The sequence below is a fragment of the Antedon bifida genome, chromosome 2 (genome assembly GCF_963402885.1).
Source record: "Antedon bifida chromosome 2, ecAntBifi1.1, whole genome shotgun sequence".
NCBI classification, from domain to species: domain Eukaryota; kingdom Metazoa; phylum Echinodermata; class Crinoidea; order Comatulida; family Antedonidae; genus Antedon; species Antedon bifida.
This window is the reverse complement of record NC_136227.1, coordinates 33,210,627-33,233,703: the sequence shown is the minus strand read 5'-3', so window position 1 is coordinate 33,233,703 and position 23,077 is coordinate 33,210,627. Positions and strand designations below refer to the sequence as shown.

At 33.7% G+C, this 23,077-nt stretch overlaps 2 protein-coding genes and 1 pseudogene across 3 annotated transcripts in view; 2 read left to right on the top strand and 1 right to left on the bottom strand.

Annotated features, from left to right (window-relative positions):
- LOC144834645 (NLR family CARD domain-containing protein 4-like) overlaps window positions 1-22,868 on the top strand; it is a 51,567-nt gene extending 28,699 nt beyond the window's left edge. The window contains exon 3 of the mRNA XM_078689530.1: window positions 20,914-22,868. Within this exon, the coding sequence (XP_078545656.1) occupies window positions 20,988-22,868 (1,881 nt within the window). The 5' untranslated portion in view covers window positions 20,914-20,987. The remainder of the gene's footprint in view (window positions 1-20,913) is intronic.
- Window positions 99-3,704, bottom strand: LOC144834669 (lymphoid-specific helicase-like; annotated as a pseudogene). The gene is made up of 9 exons (XR_013610992.1): window positions 3,661-3,704; window positions 3,257-3,359; window positions 2,889-3,047; window positions 2,572-2,624; window positions 2,199-2,430; window positions 1,805-1,924; window positions 1,509-1,625; window positions 1,066-1,224; window positions 99-884 (listed from the first exon to the last, which is right to left on the bottom strand). The product of XR_013610992.1 is annotated as a lymphoid-specific helicase-like (transcript).
- Window positions 17,400-18,336, top strand: LOC144836262 (uncharacterized). The gene is made up of 2 exons (XM_078691516.1): window positions 17,400-17,937; window positions 18,172-18,336. The coding sequence occupies exons 1-2, from the start codon at window positions 17,427-17,429 to the stop codon at window positions 18,237-18,239; spliced, it is 579 nt and encodes a 192-aa protein (XP_078547642.1). The 5' UTR covers window positions 17,400-17,426; the 3' UTR covers window positions 18,240-18,336.
- Window positions 22,869-23,077: the final 209 nt, after the last annotated feature.

Here is a 23,077-nt window from a genome sequence, read left to right as displayed (position 1 = left end):
AAATCAAACAATGAAGACATTATATAATATAGTTTGATATCAATGATTAGTTTCATGTTCATGTCTTTAAATATATTTTTTGATGTAGACTTATTTTGTATGTTATGATGTAGAAATAGTGAAATATAATCCTGTATAAAATAAATTTAAGGGTGAAAATATATAGATTGGAATAATTAAAAGTTCTACTTAATGTTCAGATATATTTGTGTACAGTCTTTGATTTTCTTTATGTTGTAAGAGTAATAACACTTGGTGTTAACAATAGTTTAAACCTGAACACTGTGCTGACTTGTAATAACACTTGGTGTTAAAAATAGTTTAAACCTGAACACTGTGCTGACTTGTAATAACACTTGGTGTTAACAATAGTTTAAACCTGAACACTGTGCTGACTTGTAATAACACTTGGTGTTAATAATAGTTTAAACCTGAACACTGTGCTGACTTGTAATAACACTTGGTGTTAACAATAGTTTAAACCTGAACACTGTGCTGACTTGTAATAACACTTGGTGTTAACAATAGTTTAAACCTGAACACTGTGCTGTGCAGAAAACAACAGTAACTACTTGCATAGAAATAAATGTCATAAATACCATTAACAATCCCAGATTTCAATTTGTGCAATATTGGGTATACAGTATGTGAACCCAGTACTGAGATCTTTAACTCCATGACATTCTCATCGCAGGATTCCAGAACCTTAAACAAAAGGTCGCTGCGATCCAATAGGAGCTCAAGATCTGCGTCGCTGATGACTTGTTCTTCACAGTTTTTGATAATGCAAGAGTGATCAGTGGAGCGTAACACTTTTAGTAATTCCATGGGATCCATCACAGCTTTTGAGTCTCTCACCATAGTTTTACTGCCTTTGAATTTACCTAAAAAAAACAAGATAATGAATTTTTGAAATGAATGAGAACAATCAATGCCTAGAAGTTTGCATACTACTGTAGAAGTCTATAAAACAATATGATTAATTTAACGCATTCATTTGAATAAACGCCCCGGGCGTTTATTGTTCAGGAGGGTTTTTAGGGAGGTGTGAAAGACAAAATTGACCTTGATGAATGACCATCTTCTCCAGCTTCCTCTTGTAGCTGCTCTCTCCACTATCTTCTGGTCAATGGTGTTAATGGTCACTAACCTGTACACAATCACTGGCTTTTCTTTACCAATTCTGTGGCATCTATCTTGGGCTTGTAGATCTGACTGTGGATTCTATAATATAACTATAAATGCTACTTCACAATGTATTGAAAGTCACTACACTAAAACAAACATTACATCACAAGCTTGTGACTAATTATTATAACATGGGTTCAAGGATGTAGCCAATCAGACGCGCTGAAATGAGTCACGTGTGCGCTCTTTATTTTTTCACTATCATGCACTTGAGTGCAAAAAGTGCGCAGCTAAAAAGTATATTGCACTCTGTGTGTAAATCGTATGTCAGATTATTGATCACGCTGTAATAAAATGTAGTAATTATTTATTTAACTTACCCAATCACTGTCATATATAATGACTGTGTCAGCTGTTGTCAAGTTGATGCTTAACCCACCAGCTCTTGTTGAAAGCAGAAAGATGAAATAATCAGGACCATTGCTAAAATTACTAGTCTGAGAAAGATAATAACACAACTTTCTTCCACTAATTTTGAATAATTGAGACAAACAAACAAAAAACTGCTACAACCAACTGATATTAAAGATAATTAGCATTAGGTGGACATTTGGTAAAAATTAAGACAAACACATTATTCCAAATAATTCTAAATTTCTTCATCTTCACCATATACCTGTTGTTGTCTCTCAGCAAAAGCCATGCTGCCATCTAGACGACAGTAGTTGTGGTTTCTTAAGTGGCAGTAATCTTCAAGTATGTCAAGCATTGAGGTCATCTGGGAAAAGATGAGGACCTACAGACAAACAGACAAACAGATCAAACATGGAGGTCATCTGGGAAAAGATAAGGACCTATAGACAAACAGATCAGACATGGAGGTCATCTGGGAAAAGATGAGAACCTACAGACAAACATATCAGACATTGAGGTCATCTGGGAAAAGATCAGGACCTACAGACAAACAGACATATAATTCAGATGTTTTTATAAAATAATCCGGTACCAATTGCCAATTTCATTAACTTATTACATTCTTTTAAACTAACATGAATATTTAAGATTGATACCTTGTGTCCACGCTTCTTTAGTTCAGGTAACATTCTCTCCAACACTAAAAGCTTTCCGCATGACTTGACAAGATCATCGTCAACTTTGAAATGTTGCGTGACCGGATCAAGTGGATACTCCAGTAGGTAAGGATGGTTACAGCATTTTCTTAGTTGCATTACAATGTTTTGAAGCTTAATATTAACTACTGATTCTGTATTTGATGGGGTCACACCAGGTGCAGTTGGTTCTCTGAAATAAATAATAAAAGGGACATAAAGTAATGTACTCATGGATGTTGTAGTGGTGGAGGTGGACAGGGACACCCTCTCACCAGGTGCAGTCGCTTCTAGAGCATCCTCTCTTGGGTCAACCTTTTGGGGTCAATGTTACCTCTTCTCTTTTCTGTGGAACAAAAGGACGCCAAGATGAGTGACAACAACATTCTTTTTATATACACTTCAATAGTTTGGAATTTAATAACCTATGGCACATAAACAAACTACAGAAAGTGTGGCACTCGATTTTTTAACTTTTAGTTATCAACCAATCATTGGCTAATTCTTACTGCAATTTTTCAGCTGCAGAATCTCGCCTCATTTATTTTAGCATGTGTTTCTAATTTCATGTTAACTAATCCTAGATACTCTGGCTTGTAGGCAGCTAGGTTGATTATAACAGAGCCATGGCACGTGATGCAATGTTCTTACCTTGGGTTTGACCTTATCAATAATTGACCTGTCTAGAGTTGATGCGTAGAATTCTTGTTGAATACTCATCATTGGTGCGTTTACAATGATCTCTTTCTTTGGAGGTATTGTCAGGTCAACATCTGTCTTTAAGCGTCGTAATAAAAATGGCGTCAAGATCTATAAGATACAAACAGTTTTAATACAGAATAAAATTACAAACAGAAAATATCAACATTAATCTGTGCATGCATTTAAGCCCAGTAAAATCTGTTCCAATCTCATCGGGACTATAATTAGTCGATTTAACGTTCGGTCTGATAGATGGAGCAATTACCGTTCCCTTCGTTTTTGATCTAAGAAACTGTTAACTGATTTGTTGGCAGTACCTGGTGCATCATGGATATAACATGTTGTTCTCTCTCCTTAGCTACAATGGCTTCTTCATCTTCGTGACTTGAAAATGAATTAAAATCAAACCAGGATTCAAACCTGAAAAAAAAATAAAGAAAATTTACATCCACATCAGTTTTGTTCTTATACAGAGGGAAATTGTTTGGTGGGCAGTGATTGACATGTTTGCCTTTCACACCTGCTCCGGAAAATAAAAATCATGTCGCATTTTGTTTTGTTTTCACGACGCACCATGTGCCATGTTCTTTTTCCTCGATATGCGTGTAGCTGCATCACACGTCATGAAAACAAAAAGTCACTAATGCTGTATGACGCACAATCTGTTGCGAACCTCAACTGGAGCTGGACCGGATCCAAATTGATAACAATCAATACTTACGTTTGTAGATTATCAAACACTTCTGGTAGTAAGAAGTTTAGCATAGACCACAACTCAGACAGGTTGTTTTGAAGTGGGGTACCAGGAGTAAGTAGAAGTCTGTTGGCAGATTGGTACGTCTTTAGTTCTCTAAAATAAACATAGTTGAATACAAAAAAATTTATCTTACCACCTTATTATTTTAATAGCTTGTATAAAGTTGGAGGCAAATTTGCACTGCTATAAATTCATTACAAACATGTTGGGATATTTCTATAAACATGATGGTGGTTTCTAAACAGTGAAAGTGGTAGGTAAGACTAGGTTATGAACAGACTTAAGTTGGTATGTGAAGTATAAGCTGGGTAGAATCAATTTAGGTTAGGCTCAACTTCACTCAGCACAAATACTTCTTTACATATGACACTCTGTGTGTAAATCGTATGGCAGATTATTGATCACGCTGTAATAAAATGTAGTAATTATTTATTTAACTAACCCAATCACTGTCATATGTAGTGACTGTGTCAGCTGTTGTCAAGTTGATGCCTACCCAATCACTGTCATATATAATGACTGTGTCAGCTGTTGTCAAGTTGATGCCTAACCCACCAGCTCTTGTTGAAAGCAGAAAGATGAAATAATCAGGATCATTGCTGAAATTACTACCCAGGCCTAGATAGTAGTAGGCTACTAAACTAGGCTAGTTAGAAGTCACACTTCCCTCCTGCGCTGCGACTCTCTAGTTTGTGTGGGCTAGAAAAGAGAGGGAAAAAAATGGTACACGCACGACTGCTGGCTGCCTGTGTGTGGTGGAGGCCTATAGTAGAAGTAGGGATATAACAATTGATGTGTTCATAATTGTCACGTTAGTTACTAAGTTAGGTCCCATGCAGGCACCAGTAGAGTCTAGGCCTAGCATATTACCAAAAAAGAAACAAACTAACACCCAGCTTACCTAAGTTTTGTGGCTCTTAGAAGAAACTACATCAGGCCTAGTAGGCCTAGGCCTACACCTTTTTATTATTCATAAAGGCCGCGCTGTGTGAATTGATACCAAACCATAACCACCTGCTCTACTCGTTTTAAATAGAAACCAAAGAGCGCCTTCAACGGACAACATGACACCGTACCAGTTTTTTAAAAATAATTTATTTTACCAATTTAATTTTTCATCACTAGTTCGATATCAAAATATAACTCTATTCGTTTTTTTTTCCTATCCAGAATTTAAATACAATACAACAACAATTGTTTTGTAATATTGTCGGCGCAGTGACGATGCGATAATGCTGAGTCATCATCATGATGACGGTAAAGATGCCAGTTTTAGCATAAAAAAACACTATAGCAAATAATTATATAAAAGGTATAAAATGATGAATGCCGACTGAACAAAGAAAGACAATGGAACAATATGAGAATTGTTTGAAGGTTTGCTTGGCGAAATCAAATGTATATAAGAGGAGGATATAAATGTAAAGAAGCGAAGGTTACAGGGAACCAAGAGCAATCTACAGAAAATGGAATTTTCAGTCTCCTGTTCTCAAATAAAGATGTTGAAAATATCGTCGGTGCAACTCCACTAATAGATTATATACATGTCCACTACCTGAAGTACATAGCCCATATCTGTCGAGAACCAAATAACACATTAACAAAACGAATGCTCACAAGCCCGAAAACTATACTATCGTGACCCATGGATCAAATTAAGCAATCTCCTTCAGTGCGATCCTAGTCAAGCTAAGAAGCTAACCCAGTCAAGGAAGCCCTTCAACAGTCGGACCCAGCATATATTTGGATGCTAGAGAAGACTGCCTCTTGGATGCGACTGGCATCAGTGGGAGGAACAAAACTGTACTGTACTACTGCAGTACCCACGTACGCGTATATATGAGTTCTGAAATGGAATTGTTGGGTTTCTCGACGTTTCAATCATTAATTTACTTTGATCATCCTGTTTGTGAGAATCAGAAAACAAACTCCTCACTCTTAAGCAGGACGTCGGATCATAATTATCTATGAACATCAAAGCATAATTGATCGAAACGTTGAGAAACTCACGTCATTTTCAGAACTAAATAGGTTACCGTACGTTTTATTTAAAAATTCTATTATGTATATTGATCTTGACATTTAAATCGAGGATTCTGTGTGTTTTTCTAAAAATAGTTTAGTGTAATTTTGAGTGAATAAGTATAGACTTCAGTAATCCTATTGTGTATCTACAGAAAGACCTGCACTAAACTGTGAAACAGCTTTTGTGACGTCACGGCCAAAGTCAATAGCGGCATGTGATCGTGATATTAAAGTTGACCTAAAGGGTGCAGTTGCTTCCAAATGAATATTGGAATATTGATAGTTCTTTTGCAATTTATATTTGTATAAGTGTGTTTGGATACAATCATCAATATACCTACTGTACCAGAAAAAATATTATATGCAATCACAAATTGCAATTTTAACATTACAATAAGTCGGATACATTTTTGTTTGTTTGTTTTATTCGGTACAATCAACATACCAAGGATTACCCTTAGATCTAGAAGAGCTTTCCAATGAGGTACAATCAACATACCAAGGATTATTAGATCTATAAGAGCTTTCCAATGGGGTACAATCAACATACCAAGGATTACCCATAGAGCAAGCTATTCAATGGGGTCCTTATAACAAAAACATAGAAAAATTCAAAAATATAACAACAGTTCACAATGCATTAGTCTCCCTATGCACATTAGGCCTACTAAGATAAAGCTTTATAACATGTTTATACTCATTAGGTGTTTTTATACCTTTTATGTTTGATGGAACATTATTCCAATCTTTAATAGTATTATAATAGAATGTTTTCGAATCCAACACTTTGATATTAGGAATTACAAAATGAAATATTTGTAAAATTGTCTGCTAAAAAAGTGGAATCTACATCATGGTATATCTTATAGGCGTGGACCTATAATACCTGAAGTCTATCTTAGAAATTTAACTCTGTTCTACTCGTTTTAAATAGAAACCAAAGAGCGCCTTCAACGGACAACATGACACCGTACCAGTTTTTTAAAAATAATTTATTTTACCAATTTAATTTTTCATCACTATTTCGATATCAAAATATAACTCTATTCGTTTATTTTTTTTCCTACCCAGAATTTAAATACAATACAACAACAATTGTTTTGTAATATTGTCGGCGCAGTGACGATGCGATAATGCTGAGTCATCATCATGATGACGGTAAAGATGCCAGTTTTAGCATAAAAAAAACACTATAGCAAATAATTATATAAAAGGTATAAAATGCCGACTGAACAAAGAAAGACAATGGAACAATATGAGAATTGTTTGAAGGTTTGCTTGGCGAAATCAAATGTATATAAGAGGAGGATATAAATGTAAAGAAGCGAAGGTTACAGGGAACCAAGAGCAATCTACAGAAGATGGAATTTTCAGTCTCCTGTTCTCAAATAAAGATGTTGAAAATATCGTCGGTGCAACTCCACTAAAAGATTATATACATGTCCACTACCTGAAGTACATAGCCCATATCTGTCGAGAACCAAATAACACATTAACAAAACGAATGCTCTTTGCACAAGCCCGAAAACTATACTATCGTGACCCATGGATCAAAGTAGGCAATCTCCTTCAGTGCGATCCTGAGCTAAGAAGCTAACCCAGTCAAGGAAGCCCTTCAACAGTCGGACCCAGCATATATTTGGATGCTAGAGAAGACTGCCTCTTGGATGCGACTGGCATCAGTGGGAGGAACAAAACTGTACTGTACTGCAGTACCCACGTACGCGTATATATGAGTTCTGAAATAAATGAATTGTTGGGTTTCTCGACGTTTCAATCATTAATTTACTTTGATCATCCTGTTTGTGAGAATCAGAAAACAAACTCCTCACTCTTAAGCAGGACGTCGGATCATAATTATCTATGAACATCAAAGCATAATTGATCGAAACGTTGAGAAACTCACGTCATTTTCAGAACCAAATAGGTTACCGTACGTTTTATTTAATAATTCTATTATGTATATTGATCTTGACATTTAAATCGAGGATTCTGTGTGTTTTTCTAAAAATAGTTTAGTGTAATTTTGAGTGAATAAGTATAGACTTCAGTAATCCTATTGTGTATCTACAGAAAGACCTGCACTAAACTGTGAAACAGCTTTTGTGACGTCACGGCCAAAGTCAATAGCGGCATGTGATCGTGATATTAAAGTTGACCTAAAGGGTGCAGTTGCTTCCAAATGAATATTGGAATATTGATAGTTCTTTTGCAATTTATATTTGTATAAGTGTGTTTGGATACAATCATCAATATACCTACTGTACCAGAAAAAATATTATATGCAATCACAAATTGCAATTTTAACATTACAATAAGTCGGATACATTTTTGTTTGTTTGTTTTATTCGGTACAATCAACATACCAAGGATTACCCTTAGATCTAGAAGAGCTTTCCAATGAGGTACAATCAACATACCAAGGATTATTAGATCTATAAGAGCTTTCCAATGGGGTACAATCAACATACCAAGGATTACCCATAGAGCAAGCTATTCAATGGGGTCCTTATAACAAAAACATAGAAAAATTCAAAAATATAACAACAGTTCACAATGCATTAGTCTCCCTATGCACATTAGGCCTACTAAGATAAAGCTTTATAACATGTTTATACTCATTAGGTGTTTTTATACCTTTTATGTTTGATGGAACATTATTCCAATCTTTAATAGTATTATAATAGAATGTTTTCGAATCCAACACTTTGATATTAGGAATTACAAAATGAAATATTTGTAAAATTGTCTGCTAAAAAAGTGGAATCTACATCATGGTATATCTTATAGGCGTGGACCTATAATACCTGAAGTCTATCTTAGAAATTTAACTCTGTTCTACTCGTTTTAAATAGAAACCAAAGAGCGCCTTCAACGGACAACATGACACCGTACCAGTTTTTTAAAAATAATTTATTTTACCAATTTAATTTTTCATCACTATTTCGATATCAAAATATAACTCTATTCGTTTATTTTTTTTCCTACCCAGAATTTAAATACAATACAACAACAATTGTTTTGTAATATTGTCGGCGCAGTGACGATGCGATAATGCTGAGTCATCATCATGATGACGGTAAAGATGCCAGTTTTAGCATAAAAAAAACACTATAGCAAATAATTATATAAAAGGTATAAAATGCCGACTGAACAAAGAAAGACAATGGAACAATATGAGAATTGTTTGAAGGTTTGCTTGGCGAAATCAAATGTATATAAGAGGAGGATATAAATGTAAAGAAGCGAAGGTTACAGGGAACCAAGAGCAATCTACAGAAGATGGAATTTTCAGTCTCCTGTTCTCAAATAAAGATGTTGAAAATATCGTCGGTGCAACTCCACTAAAAGATTATATACATGTCCACTACCTGAAGTACATAGCCCATATCTGTCGAGAACCAAATAACACATTAACAAAACGAATGCTCTTTGCACAAGCCCGAAAACTATACTATCGTGACCCATGGATCAAAGTAGGCAATCTCCTTCAGTGCGATCCTGAGCTAAGAAGCTAACCCAGTCAAGGAAGCCCTTCAACAGTCGGACCCAGCATATATTTGGATGCTAGAGAAGACTGCCTCTTGGATGCGACTGGCATCAGTGGGAGGAACAAAACTGTACTGTACTGCAGTACCCACGTACGCGTATATATGAGTTCTGAAATAAATGAATTGTTGGGTTTCTCGACGTTTCAATCATTAATTTACTTTGATCATCCTGTTTGTGAGAATCAGAAAACAAACTCCTCACTCTTAAGCAGGACGTCGGATCATAATTATCTATGAACATCAAAGCATAATTGATCGAAACGTTGAGAAACTAACGTCATTTTCAGAACCAAATAGGTTACCGTACGTTTTATTTAAAAATTCTATTATGTATATTGATCTTGACATTTAAATCGAGGATTCTGTGTGTTTTTCTAAAAATAGTTTAGTGTAATTTTGAGTGAATAAGTATAGACTTCAGTAATCCTATTGTGTATCTACAGAAAGACCTGCACTAAACTGTGAAACAGCTTTTGTGACGTCACGGCCAAAGTCAATAGCGGCATGTGATCGTGATATTAAAGTTGACCTAAAGGGTGCAGTTGCTTCCAAATGAATATTGGAATATTGATAGTTCTTTTGCAATTTATATTTGTATAAGTGTGTTTGGATACAATCATCAATATACCTACTGTACCAGAAAAAATATTATATGCAATCACAAATTGCAATTTTAACATTACAATAAGTCGGATACATTTTTGTTTGTTTGTTTTATTCGGTACAATCAACATACCAAGGATTACCCTTAGATCTAGAAGAGCTTTCCAATGAGGTACAATCAACATACCAAGGATTATTAGATCTATAAGAGCTTTCCAATGGGGTACAATCAACATACCAAGGATTACCCATAGAGCAAGCTATTCAATGGGGTCCTTATAACAAAAACATAGAAAAATTCAAAAATATAACAACAGTTCACAATGCATTAGTCTCCCTATGCACATTAGGCCTACTAAGATAAAGCTTTATAACATGTTTATACTCATTAGGTGTTTTTATACCTTTTATGTTTGATGGAACATTATTCCAATCTTTAATAGTATTATAATAGAATGTTTTCGAATCCAACACTTTGATATTAGGAATTACAAAATGAAATATTTGTAAAATTGTCTGCTAAAAAAGTGGAATCTACATCATGGTATATCTTATAGGCGTGGACCTATAATACCTGAAGTCTATCTTAGAAATTTAACTCTGTTCTACTCGTTTTAAATAGAAACCAAAGAGCGCCTTCAACGGACAACATGACACCGTACCAGTTTTTTAAAAATAATTTATTTTACCAATTTAATTTTTCATCACTATTTCGATATCAAAATATAACTCTATTCGTTTATTTTTTTTCCTACCCAGAATTTAAATACAATACAACAACAATTGTTTTGTAATATTGTCGGCGCAGTGACGATGCGATAATGCTGAGTCATCATCATGATGACGGTAAAGATGCCAGTTTTAGCATAAAAAAAACACTATAGCAAATAATTATATAAAAGGTATAAAATGCCGACTGAACAAAGAAAGACAATGGAACAATATGAGAATTGTTTGAAGGTTTGCTTGGCGAAATCAAATGTATATAAGAGGAGGATATAAATGTAAAGAAGCGAAGGTTACAGGGAACCAAGAGCAATCTACAGAAGATGGAATTTTCAGTCTCCTGTTCTCAAATAAAGATGTTGAAAATATCGTCGGTGCAACTCCACTAAAAGATTATATACATGTCCACTACCTGAAGTACATAGCCCATATCTGTCGAGAACCAAATAACACATTAACAAAACGAATGCTCTTTGCACAAGCCCGAAAACTATACTATCGTGACCCATGGATCAAAGTAGGCAATCTCCTTCAGTGCGATCCTGAGCTAAGAAGCTAACCCAGTCAAGGAAGCCCTTCAACAGTCGGACCCAGCATATATTTGGATGCTAGAGAAGACTGCCTCTTGGATGCGACTGGCATCAGTGGGAGGAACAAAACTGTACTGTACTGCAGTACCCACGTACGCGTATATATGAGTTCTGAAATAAATGAATTGTTGGGTTTCTCGACGTTTCAATCATTAATTTACTTTGATCATCCTGTTTGTGAGAATCAGAAAACAAACTCCTCACTCTTAAGCAGGACGTCGGATCATAATTATCTATGAACATCAAAGCATAATTGATCGAAACGTTGAGAAACTCACGTCATTTTCAGAACCAAATAGGTTACCGTACGTTTTATTTAATAATTCTATTATGTATATTGATCTTGACATTTAAATCGAGGATTCTGTGTGTTTTTCTAAAAATAGTTTAGTGTAATTTTGAGTGAATAAGTATAGACTTCAGTAATCCTATTGTGTATCTACAGAAAGACCTGCATTAGACTGTGGAACAGCTTTTGTTACGTCACGGCCAAAGTCAATAGCGGCATGTGATCCCGATATTAAAGTTGACCTAGGGTGCAGTTGTTTCCAAATGAATATTGGAATAATTGATAGTTCTTTTGCAATTTATATTTGTATACGTGTGTTTAGCTACAATCATCAATATACCTACTGTACCAGAAAAATTATTATCTGCAATTTTTTTTATTACTATAAGTCGGATACATTTTTGTTTGTTTGTTTTATTCGGTACAATCATTACCCTTAGATCTAAAAGAGCTTACCAATGGAGTCCTTATAACAAAAACATAGAAACATTCACAAAAATATAACAACCGTTCACAATTACTATCAGTCTAGCTATGCACATTAGGCCTACTAAGATAAAGCTTTATAGCACGTTTATACTCATTAAGTGTTTTTATACCTTTTATGTTTGGTGGAACATTATTCCAATCTTTAATATAGTATGATAATAAAATGTTTTCGAAGCTAACACTTTGATATTAGGAATTACAAAATGTTCATTTAATTTCCTCGTACAGTACGTAGAAATATTTGTAAAATTGTCTGCTAAAAAAGTGGAATCTACATCATAGTATATCTTATAGGCGTGGACCTATAATACCTGAAGTCTATCTTAGAAATTTAACTATGTTGTTTATGTTCAGATAACCAACAGCCTTGGTTGTTCCTGACCAATATGTACCTTAGAGGCAATGTTGAGAATAAACCGTACAATTTTGTTTTGGGTTACCTGGAGTTCATTTGGAAGGAATGAAGTTATACCAGAATACCAGTCTGTTGCAGCATAGTCGAAAATACACTGAATTAATGCAGAGCATAACAGTTTCCTACTTTGCTTGTCCAAACAGCTAGCCTGTCTGTACAGAAATTTCAATCTGGTTGAATTTGCTTCAGTTTCATAATACATATTCTTCATTTGAAATGCAGTTATCAATTAGTAAATCAAGGTGCTTATAGAATCATGACTAAGGATATTTGATCATTAAAAGTGATTTTGAAATTCTCAATATTTTTTACTTTTCTTTCAAACAAAATGCACTCCATTTTTTGTGGGTGCATGGACAAAACTTATTTTGAACTAACCACTTGTAACATAATTCCATACCATGACCTAGTTTATGTGAAATGTATAATGGATCACGATGAGCCACCAATCGGCAATAGTTTGCTATCATTATCAATACGACATATCGATAATATAACAAATATAAAGGAGCGGGCCTAGAATACTGCCCTGTGAAACTCCATGAGTACATTGTAATGTTGGGAAAAAGTGTTAATCAATATCAATCAATACAAACAATTTGTCCTCTATTTGATAAATAATATCTAAACCAATCGATCGACCCAATCCCCATTGCCTCTAATTTCTTACAAAGGATAGAGTGGTCAACGGTATCAAACTCCTTCTGCAGGTCAAGCATGACCATGTCTACAAAATTACCTTTTGAAATTTGACTTCTAAGACAATCATTTAGGTGAATGAGAACTGAGTCGGTAGAGAGGCCTCTTATAAGACAATCATTTAGGTGAATGAGGACTGAGTCGGTAGAGAACCCTCTTCTAAGACAATCGTTTAGGTAAATGAGGACTAAGTCGGTAGAGAAGCCTCTTCTAAGACAATCATTTAGGTGAATGAGGACTGAGTCGGTAGAGAAGCCTCTTATAAGACAATCATTTAGGTGAATGAGGACTGAGTCGGTAGAGAAGCCTCTTATAAGACAATCATTTAGGTGAATGAGGACTAAGTCGGTAGAGAACCCTCTTCTAAGACAATCGTTTAGGTGAATAAGGACTGAGTCGGTAGAGAACCCTCTTCTAAGACAATCATTTAGGTGAATGAGGACTGAGTCGGTAGAGAAGCCTCTTATAAGACAATCATTTAGGTGAATGAGGACTAAGTCGGTAGAGAGAAGCCTCTTCTAAGACAATCATTTAGGTGAATGAGGACTGAGTCGGTAGAGAAGCCTCTTCTAAGACAATCATTTAGGTGAATGAGGACTGAGTCGGTAGAGAAGCCTCTTATAAGACAATCATTTAGGTGAATGAGGACTGAGTCGGTAGAGAAGCCTCTTATAAGACAATCATTTAGGTGAATGAGGACTGAGTCGGTAGAGAAGCCTCTTATAAGACAATCATTTAGGTGAATGAGGACTGAGTCGGTAGAGAAGCCTCTTATAAGACAATCATTTAGGTGAATGAGGACTGAGTCGGTAGAGAAGCCTCTTCTAAGACAATCATTTAGGTGAATGAGGACTGAGTCGGTAGAGAAGCCTCTTCTAAGACAATCATTTAGGTGAATGAGGACTGAGTTGGTAGAGAAGCCTCTTCTAAGACAATCATTTAGGTGAATGAGGACTGAGTTGGTAGAGAAGCCTCTTCTAAGACAATCATTTAGGTGAATGAGGACTGAGTCGGTAGAGAAACCTTTTCTAAAACCACTTTGAAAAGTATACAATACATTATTGTCAGACAAGTACTTTTCACGTTGTTTATAAACTACTTTTTCCAAAATTTTAGATACGGTACTTAAAATACTAATTGGTCTGTAATTCCTTACATTATCTTTGGGACCTTTCTTATGGAGAGGCAACATCTTAGCTAATTTCATATCACCAGGAACAGAATTCTTAATTATAGATTTGTTAATAATAAACGTTAAAGGCTTTTTAAGAATCTGGCTGCGATTTTATCAAAATGTTTTCTTCGGTAACTTCAGGTAAAACTAATTTGTTCGGAAACACATTTCTAGAGGTGTAAAATGATTAAATAAATTTAGAGTCAGTATATGAAGTATTGCACAAAGTGAGTTAAGATACCAGATCAGAAGCAATATTACAAAAATAGTTATTAAAATGATATAGATATAGTACAAATATTAAAACATTATTGCCGTCTATATTTATACACAAATGTGAATTCTCATTTCTTTTAGTATTTAAACCAATTCCCTTTTGGTGTTTCCATAACATTCATTTTGCAGTTTTTTTGCAATATTATTTAAAAAGATTTTAGCTGGTAATTTTCTAAAAATACTTTCTATGGAATTTTGAATGGAATATTTATAGACGTCGTACGACGCTGCCGATACAATCGTGCACATTGTGTTTCAACAGAAAGACCGTTGTACCGTGGAATAGCTTTTGTGACGTCACGGACAAAGTCAATATAGCATACATTCGTGGATTATGAATAATAATTACACAGTAGTTGTCGTCAAAAGGGAGTGGTGCAGTTGATGCTACAAATCGTCATATTTTACTGTATCGGTATATTGATAGTCCAGATACGAGATCCAGTTACAGTCCAGTCTTAAGCCAATTGTAAGTTTACAATATTTCATTAATATAGTTCGGAACAATAATATGAGAATATAAGGCATAGTTCTGATGGTTATGCTTCCATGGATATTTGGAGTAGAGTGTGGGTTGTGGTAATGTCTTGTTAATATCACTGAACGTACTATTCTGTGCACTACACACTAATCGTCAACAAACGGCGAGTTTCTCTGAGTAACAAAAGAATTTTACAGTTTACCATTTCTTGACGTATTTGTCACAAAGGAACCTGAGGGCACTCTGTCCCACAAAGTATATCGTACCGAACCTGATCATAATCCTCGGGTGATTGCCGAACCTGATCATAATCCTCGGCTGATTACCGAACCTATAATCATAAATGTAGCGGGTGTTCACTCCTCTTGCGTTCTGCGCAATACTAACACCGCCAACTAAAATAATACATTTGTATTGCAACTTAAAGGAAACATTACAACAGTTGGTACTTAAGTGAAAAGGCCTTGACGACGAACTCAGAGGAAACATTGTTCATAGCAACAGATGACCTCGTTAACCTGTAAGTAATCTATATTTGTTTCTGTTTTGTAGGTGAGAATCATCGACTTTGTCCATTCTTACCTTTCTTTGCTAATAATATAATGTATACACTCTTAACAACAACGCATGCATTTTCTCGTCTCTCAATTCAGAATGTGGCTATCACAATAAACACAACAGATAAAATACTTACATTTCTGTTTTAATCATTTTACTATGCTAGTGTAATACAGTAAATTCGTTTAATCTTGACTATTCCATTTTGGTGAGGTTACTCCAGTTTGTCACTGATTACCCAACCTATCCAATATAATCCTAAGTACGCGTGCGAAACATGAAGAACATTATAAATTACCCGGATGCTCGTCACTAAATTGACTATGAACAAACTGCACACGATCGTTTCATACCAAGTTCAATACTTGGTATGAAACGATCGTCACTTCATAAGTTTGACATATTTCACCAACCCTATTTGATCTAATCTAACAGACTCATACAGAGGTAAATAAGATAAAGATAAGATAAAACCTAAATTTATCCAAATTATACCAAATGGTCTTCTTGTTAAAAAGGAATTATTACTACTAACTTAGCAGGTATCATTCAGGACAGTCATTGTTAATTGAAACATTTTTTCTAGACAAATCGTGCAAATAAAATACGCTAAAAATGCTTTTTAGTCGAAAGAAAAGATACGGGACGCTGTTTGATGACATTGATAAATAATTGTGCAAACACATATGGTTTAGATTTGTTTCATCTCCTCTATAATGTGGCGCGTAGATTTGTAAAAACTAGGGCTACAAAAAAGAATTTGGCAAATGGTGACATCCATAATGGCTTCTGATTCTGAATGAACGAGCAATAATAACCTTATAATACTGCATGTTTCGATGGAATGGTTAAACTTTTTTTTGAATTCTCTTTTTCAACTAAAGTACGTGGAAAAAATTACTATTCTATAAAAAAATGTCTACAAACGAAAATACGAATCAATATAAAATATTTATGACCACATTTTTTCGCCGCACTTTATGGAATGAAAGGAAAGAAATTAAATTGTGATTTCTGATGTGTGCATTTAATTGTGTTTGTTTTGGAGATACCTTGATATAATTAATGCCTATAATACTGTACATAAGCGAGCATAGCATAATAGTTGTAATCAATCAAAACTACCTATTTTTTTTTTATTGTGTTTTCACTCTTGAATATTATTTTGATTCCTACTTCTTATAATATTATGTTTTATGTATTTTATATTTGATTTTTTTTTGTGCCACTAATTTTAAAAGGTGATAACCAATGAATTAAACAATTTTATATAACACCTACATACATTTATGTCATTTGATTGGATGATTGTATCACATGGCGTGAAATAGTACGTACTATTTAACGATCGTGAAAAAGTACTTTTTTTTTCACGTATATCCAATACAGCACCGTCTGTTCTGTGACGCGCACCACGCGATCGCTCCTTCACAACGAGATCAGAACAATGACAGTTACAATGACAAGAATCTATTTCGATGTTCTATAACAAATACGAATGAATGTTTTTATATTCGTTCTATTTCATATTTAAAACTCAAGACGATGCTGCTAGGTATATGGTAAATAACGTACGTCTATGAAAAAAAATGTACTGGTATAATGAACTGTGTGAAATCAATGACTTTTGACATTTTTGGTCCAACTGAATAAAACATAAAATGAGAGCATTATTTCTATATACAATCAAATAATGGTCTATTATGCTTATTAATAATATTCTGAAAATGTGTACAATTCAAAAAGTATTTTTAAAAACGGTAGAAAAAAAACATTTCTATCGAAGTTGATAAAATCAGTAAAAAAGTAAAATTTGACAAAATTAAATTTATTATTATTCTTTACAGATTCAAAATGGATGAAAATGTTGTAGAATTCCAAACATTTCTGAGTGAACTCAGTGAATACTATGCTGGTGTAAACCTGCGATGGCTGAGAATGCTTCTATTTGGTATTATACCCATTGGAACTCTTGATGAAAAATCAGCCCTAGTTTTACTTAATCAACTTACTGACCGTGGATGTATTTCCAAAACTGATGTTAAGCTGTTGTCGGACATTGCTGAAGTAACCAAGATGGCCTCAGCAACAAAACGCATAGACAAATATAAGAACACTATCCAAAGTAGCGATACAGCAGGTGTTGGATTAACAGCATATCGCAGAGCAATGTTTAATGTGCTAACTAACACTGACGAAGACGATTTGATGAGGGTTATTGGTTTCTACAAACTGCGTGCCTACAACTATAACAATATATGGGATGTTGTATATCACATTGAGAAAGCCGGACGTTTGAATTCACAAGACGACCGTGACACTTTTGCAAAGCGTATAAACCAACATGCACAAAGTTTTCTAAAAGGTAGATCGCCACATTGTTATGCATAATACACTTACTTGAGATCATTTAAATAGAACCTAATTAATTACGTAATTTATAAATGTGCATTTAACTATAATTTATAACGAAGTTTATTAGTTATAATTATATTATAAACGGGTTTAAATCATTAGTTTACTAAAAATGTACCCAATCGGTATTTCTTTAGGTAGAATAATAATAATTGTTGTTCTTATTATGTTATTATTAAAACAGGTCACATGGCAACCAGTTGTAATGAAGAACAAGGAATGCCAAAAGAAGTGAAATCAGAAACAGGTTAGTTACTAATAATGTACCGCAGGCCTATAATTTTGCTCTTTTGTAGCATACTAATTTTAAATATTTGCTACAACAAGACATAATATTTACAAAATATTTACTTAAATTAAAAATTGTGTTTGCCGCCCTCTATAATTCCGCCTTTTCTACAATTCAATGAAAAACCGAAAGTTGCAACAATAACTTCATTAACCATAAAGTGTGATTAAGGTTTCTGATACTGGCGAAAAAATAAACAACAATAATATATACAAGGGAACATTTTAAAGTGAATACTTGACCTACTACATTTCTGTAACAATCAAACATTCTTAATGCTATAAAAACATGAGATGAGTAGTAGCAATTAGTACGGTCTTTATTTAAATTTATATTTAATTTTACTTTCTATGGACCAGAGGTTCCTAAATAAAAGATTGAATGAATAATAAAATCACATCGTCTTACTTTAATTTTGCTCATTTAATCATAATTAATTTGAAAATAAAATTTCTTCATAAACATGATTGATGAGATTTTGTAATCAAATTTTAAAATAGTAATTCACCGTAATATTTCATGCTGATGTACTGTAGTTACAATCATCTTATTTCAAACAACATTGTTAAAATGTCATTCTTATTAATGCTATATTCTGTTTGCCGCCCTCTATAATCCCTTTTATTTTCATGGATACATAATTAATTCATAAATTGTGGATAATCTGTCTGTCTGTCTATTGTCCTTTAATGAACATTATCTCTGTTTTGTTATGTTAGTTTCTTATACATAATGAAACATATTCATTTTGAATTAATGCTCCCAATTAACATTTTTTTAAAGAAATATAGAATATCATTGTACATTTAGATTTTTGTCATTTATTAAAACAGCGCCAGCGGCGAGCAGTATTCCAAAAGAAGTTAAATCAGAAACAGGTTAGTTACTAATAATGTACCGTATAATTTTGCTCTCAATCGGTAGTTTTTAGGTAGAATAATAATAATTTTTTTTTAAATTTTTTTCTTATTATTTACAAAATTCTTTTTGATGTTTAACTCCAATTCTGACCACGTGTAGAACGATATAATAACTAGGAAGCTTCATTGTTTTTAAAACGAAATGTTGTTAACATCATAATAAGTAAGACTCGTATTACACATATTATTCTTTGAGATCCAATAAGCTTAATTCTAATCCGCATTACAAAGTTTGTTTTACTGAATACAAACAAAAATAGTAGTATACTTAAAAGTTAGATTTTCAGAGGACGATATAATAATTAGGAAGCTTCACCAAAACGAAATGTTGTTAACATCATAATAAGTAAGTCTCATATTGCACATATTATTATTCTTTGAGATCCAATAAGCTTAATTCTAATCCGCATTACAAAGTTCGTTTACTGAATACAAACAAAAATAGTAGTATACTGCATACAGTATACTGAATCTTCTTTTCAATCATATATCCCACGTGTTACCAGAATTTGGAATAACTTACCCAGTGAAATCCGCAACTTAAATATTTCTGTTAGTTCTTTTAAAACCAAATTACTTAATTATCTCAATATTTATTTTTTAAATAATTTTGATATTGAAAATGTGTTTAGTTGGTCGCTTTCTTGTCGATGCTTTTATTGTAGAACGTAATTTATTTATTTTTCTCTGTTCTGGGTTGACCAACTAGCATAGGTGTTTAGCACCTGTTTGGTCTTTCCTTGCCTCCTTTTATAATTGTTTTGTCTTCTTATGTTTATGGCAGAAATTGAATAAATAAAAAATAAAAAATAAAAATAAAAGTTAGATTTTCAGAGGACGTTTTATTACTTCCGATGGATTAAAAATTGTGTTTGCTGCCCTCTATAATTCCGCCTGCACTACAATTCAATGAAAAAAACGAAATTTGCAACAATACTCTTCATTAACCATAAGGTGTGCGATTAAAGTTTCTGATCTGGGGGAAAAATAAACAACAATAATATATACAAGGGAACATTTTAAAGTGAATAGTTGGCCTCATACTACATTTCTGTAACAATCAAATCTTAAAAACATGAGATGAGTAGTAATAATTTTTATTTTTAATTCATTTATTTAATTTTACTTTCTATGGACCAGAGATTCCGAGATAAAAGATTGAATGAATAATAAAATCACATCGTCTTGCTCATTATAAAATCATAATTAATTTGAAAATAAAATGTCTTCATAAAACAATTAATCAGCTTTAGTTAAACTTCCAGCTAGTAGAAACACACACAGCTTATGTAGAACAGTTAATGGAGTAACGAAATTGCCTTACGCTAATGTAGTTTTACTATCGACAGCATAGAATTATTATATTTTTTGCAAAATTGAACCTTTGTTTAAAAAAAAGCGACCGCCTTGCTTTCTTCCTAAAAGCGGCCATCAGCATATATGATTGATATGGTTTTACCATAAGCGGTGGATTGCTCTACATTATTTTAACGGTTGTTACGATTTGCTGGCGACCACCAGTCGTTAACCGAGTTTTCTTTCTGATTGATAATAAATTGTGTTTGTCGCCCTCTATATTATTTACTTGGTTTACTATTTCGGGGCGCGGCTCCAGCACTATTTTATTGTATTACAGTACTAGAAATTGCAAGGCTCTTATTAAATAAAATAAATGTATTAACTAAATATTGTTTTTGCCATTTTTCTTCGCATCTAGACAAGATTGAAGAATATCTGCTTCAAAGACAAAGGAAATTGTGTAGCCAGGCCAGTATATTTACACCAGCAACAATGCGTGATAGATACAAAGTTGACATTTCGCAGATGTTCACTGATTTGGAACTACTGAAAGAAGGTGACAAGAATAAAGGCTGCAAACCAACAACATTAACAGAAGTGGTAGATGTTATCAGCTCCACACCTGGATGTAGAGCTCTTATTGATGGAGAGGGTGGGATAGGTAAAACTACCATATTAAGGCATTTATCATACAACTGGGCTACGGCTAATCAATCGATTAAAGCATTTGAAGGCAAAATTGTATTTCTTTTAAGTGTACGGGATTTAGAAAAAGATGATAACATTTTCGATCTCATTGTAAAGCAACTGGATATGGAAGATTTTAATTTAAAAACAGATCTCCCAGATGATCCACGGTTAATTAAGAAATTCATAAACAAACATGACGATAAAGTTGTACTGCTACTAGATGGGTTAGACGAATTGAGATTTAATAATCCAAGCGTAATTAGTCTGTTCAAAAAGAACAACCTAGAAGAAAGTACCGTGATACTTACTTCACGATCAGAAAACATAGATGAATTCGTAAAAGAGAGTAACGTACATATAAGAGTTAATGGATTTAATAACAAGAGCATAGGAAAGTACATTGACAAACATTTTGAGTATTTTGAAAAACCAGAATTGGGAAAATCCCTTCGAAACGAATTAGATATTTTCATAGGCAATAGGTATTGGTTTTCGCGAAAACGTAAGCATGAAGACGTATATTCAATGTGCAAAAATCCAATGCTGCTTTTTTCAATCTGTTTGCTATGGCAAGACAGTCAAAGCCTTCCTACAGATAAAGCTGAACTTTTTAAAGAAATATTTCGTAACATTTTAAATCAGTTCAACAAACAAAAACAATTCGCAAAGCTTTCTAAATTTGAAAACACACCAGCAAAATACATTAATGCTATGATATTGCTAGGAAAATGTATGTATGATAGCTTGAAAGTAAATCAACTTTCAATAAACATGACAGATTTGAATGATAAACATACGAATAAAGATTTGGTTGATATGTCCGTGAAACTTGGATTTGTTTACGAAGAACCACCGATTTTAAAATCGAATTTTGATAACGTTTTTATGCCTCCTCACAAATTGATAGTAGAGTCATTGGTAGGATTTTACTTGTGCAAATTATGTGAAAGTGAAGGTATGGAGAATGAGTGCTCAGATGTACGAACATTACTTACACCATTGGATGATGATGAGTGGAAGGTGATACGAGAGAGTGAGCATTTATACAGAGCGAGAGAGTTTGCAATTGGTTTCCTTGGTGATAAAGCTGGCGGTTTCCTCAAGCACTGGGTTACAAATAGTTTGTCAACATATCGCTATCTGTTGAGAAATTTAAACTTTGTTAAAAAAGAACATAAAGATGCTGTGGTAAATGAATTAATTAATCACATGACAAGCAAAGATTTAGAAATAAATGATCATTTGGATGATATATCTACCTCCATAAGAATGTTTATTGATCACATTAGTCCAGGTGTACAATGTGACGGGCATTTCATACGTCTAATTATGCAATTGTATTGTATGCAATATAATCGTCTTAGTGTCCGTGACTTTTGTAGTAAGATGGCATTGGAGCGAAAGGGAAGAGTTATTGCACACATTTTAGGCATTCAAGATAAATGTGACGATGTTGGGATTTACAATCTATCACGTGATGTATTTAATGACTTTGTATCAGAATGTTCTCTCAAACAAGTTCAATTAGCATTACGTGGTCTCGATATCTATATCTATGATAGTAAACTTCACAACATTGATGTTAATACATTGTCTTCATTTCTCATTATGTGTCCTGAGCTGAGGACGATTGCAATCTATCAGCTGACGACATTCGTCACGTGTCTGAAAAGTGTTCAATAAGAAATATTACATTTATTCGTCGTTAGTTTTCACTGATAACGTATGTTACTTCTACTATATAACAGACACATTTTTAAATCTCGCAGCAAGCAGGTGTCAATTTTTGATATCGCAAATAATTGCATTTCTAAATTAAATTTGTATCAATATAAAAACGACCTTTTATATATAAATCGTATAGTAGATTAAATCAATATGATAATCTAAAA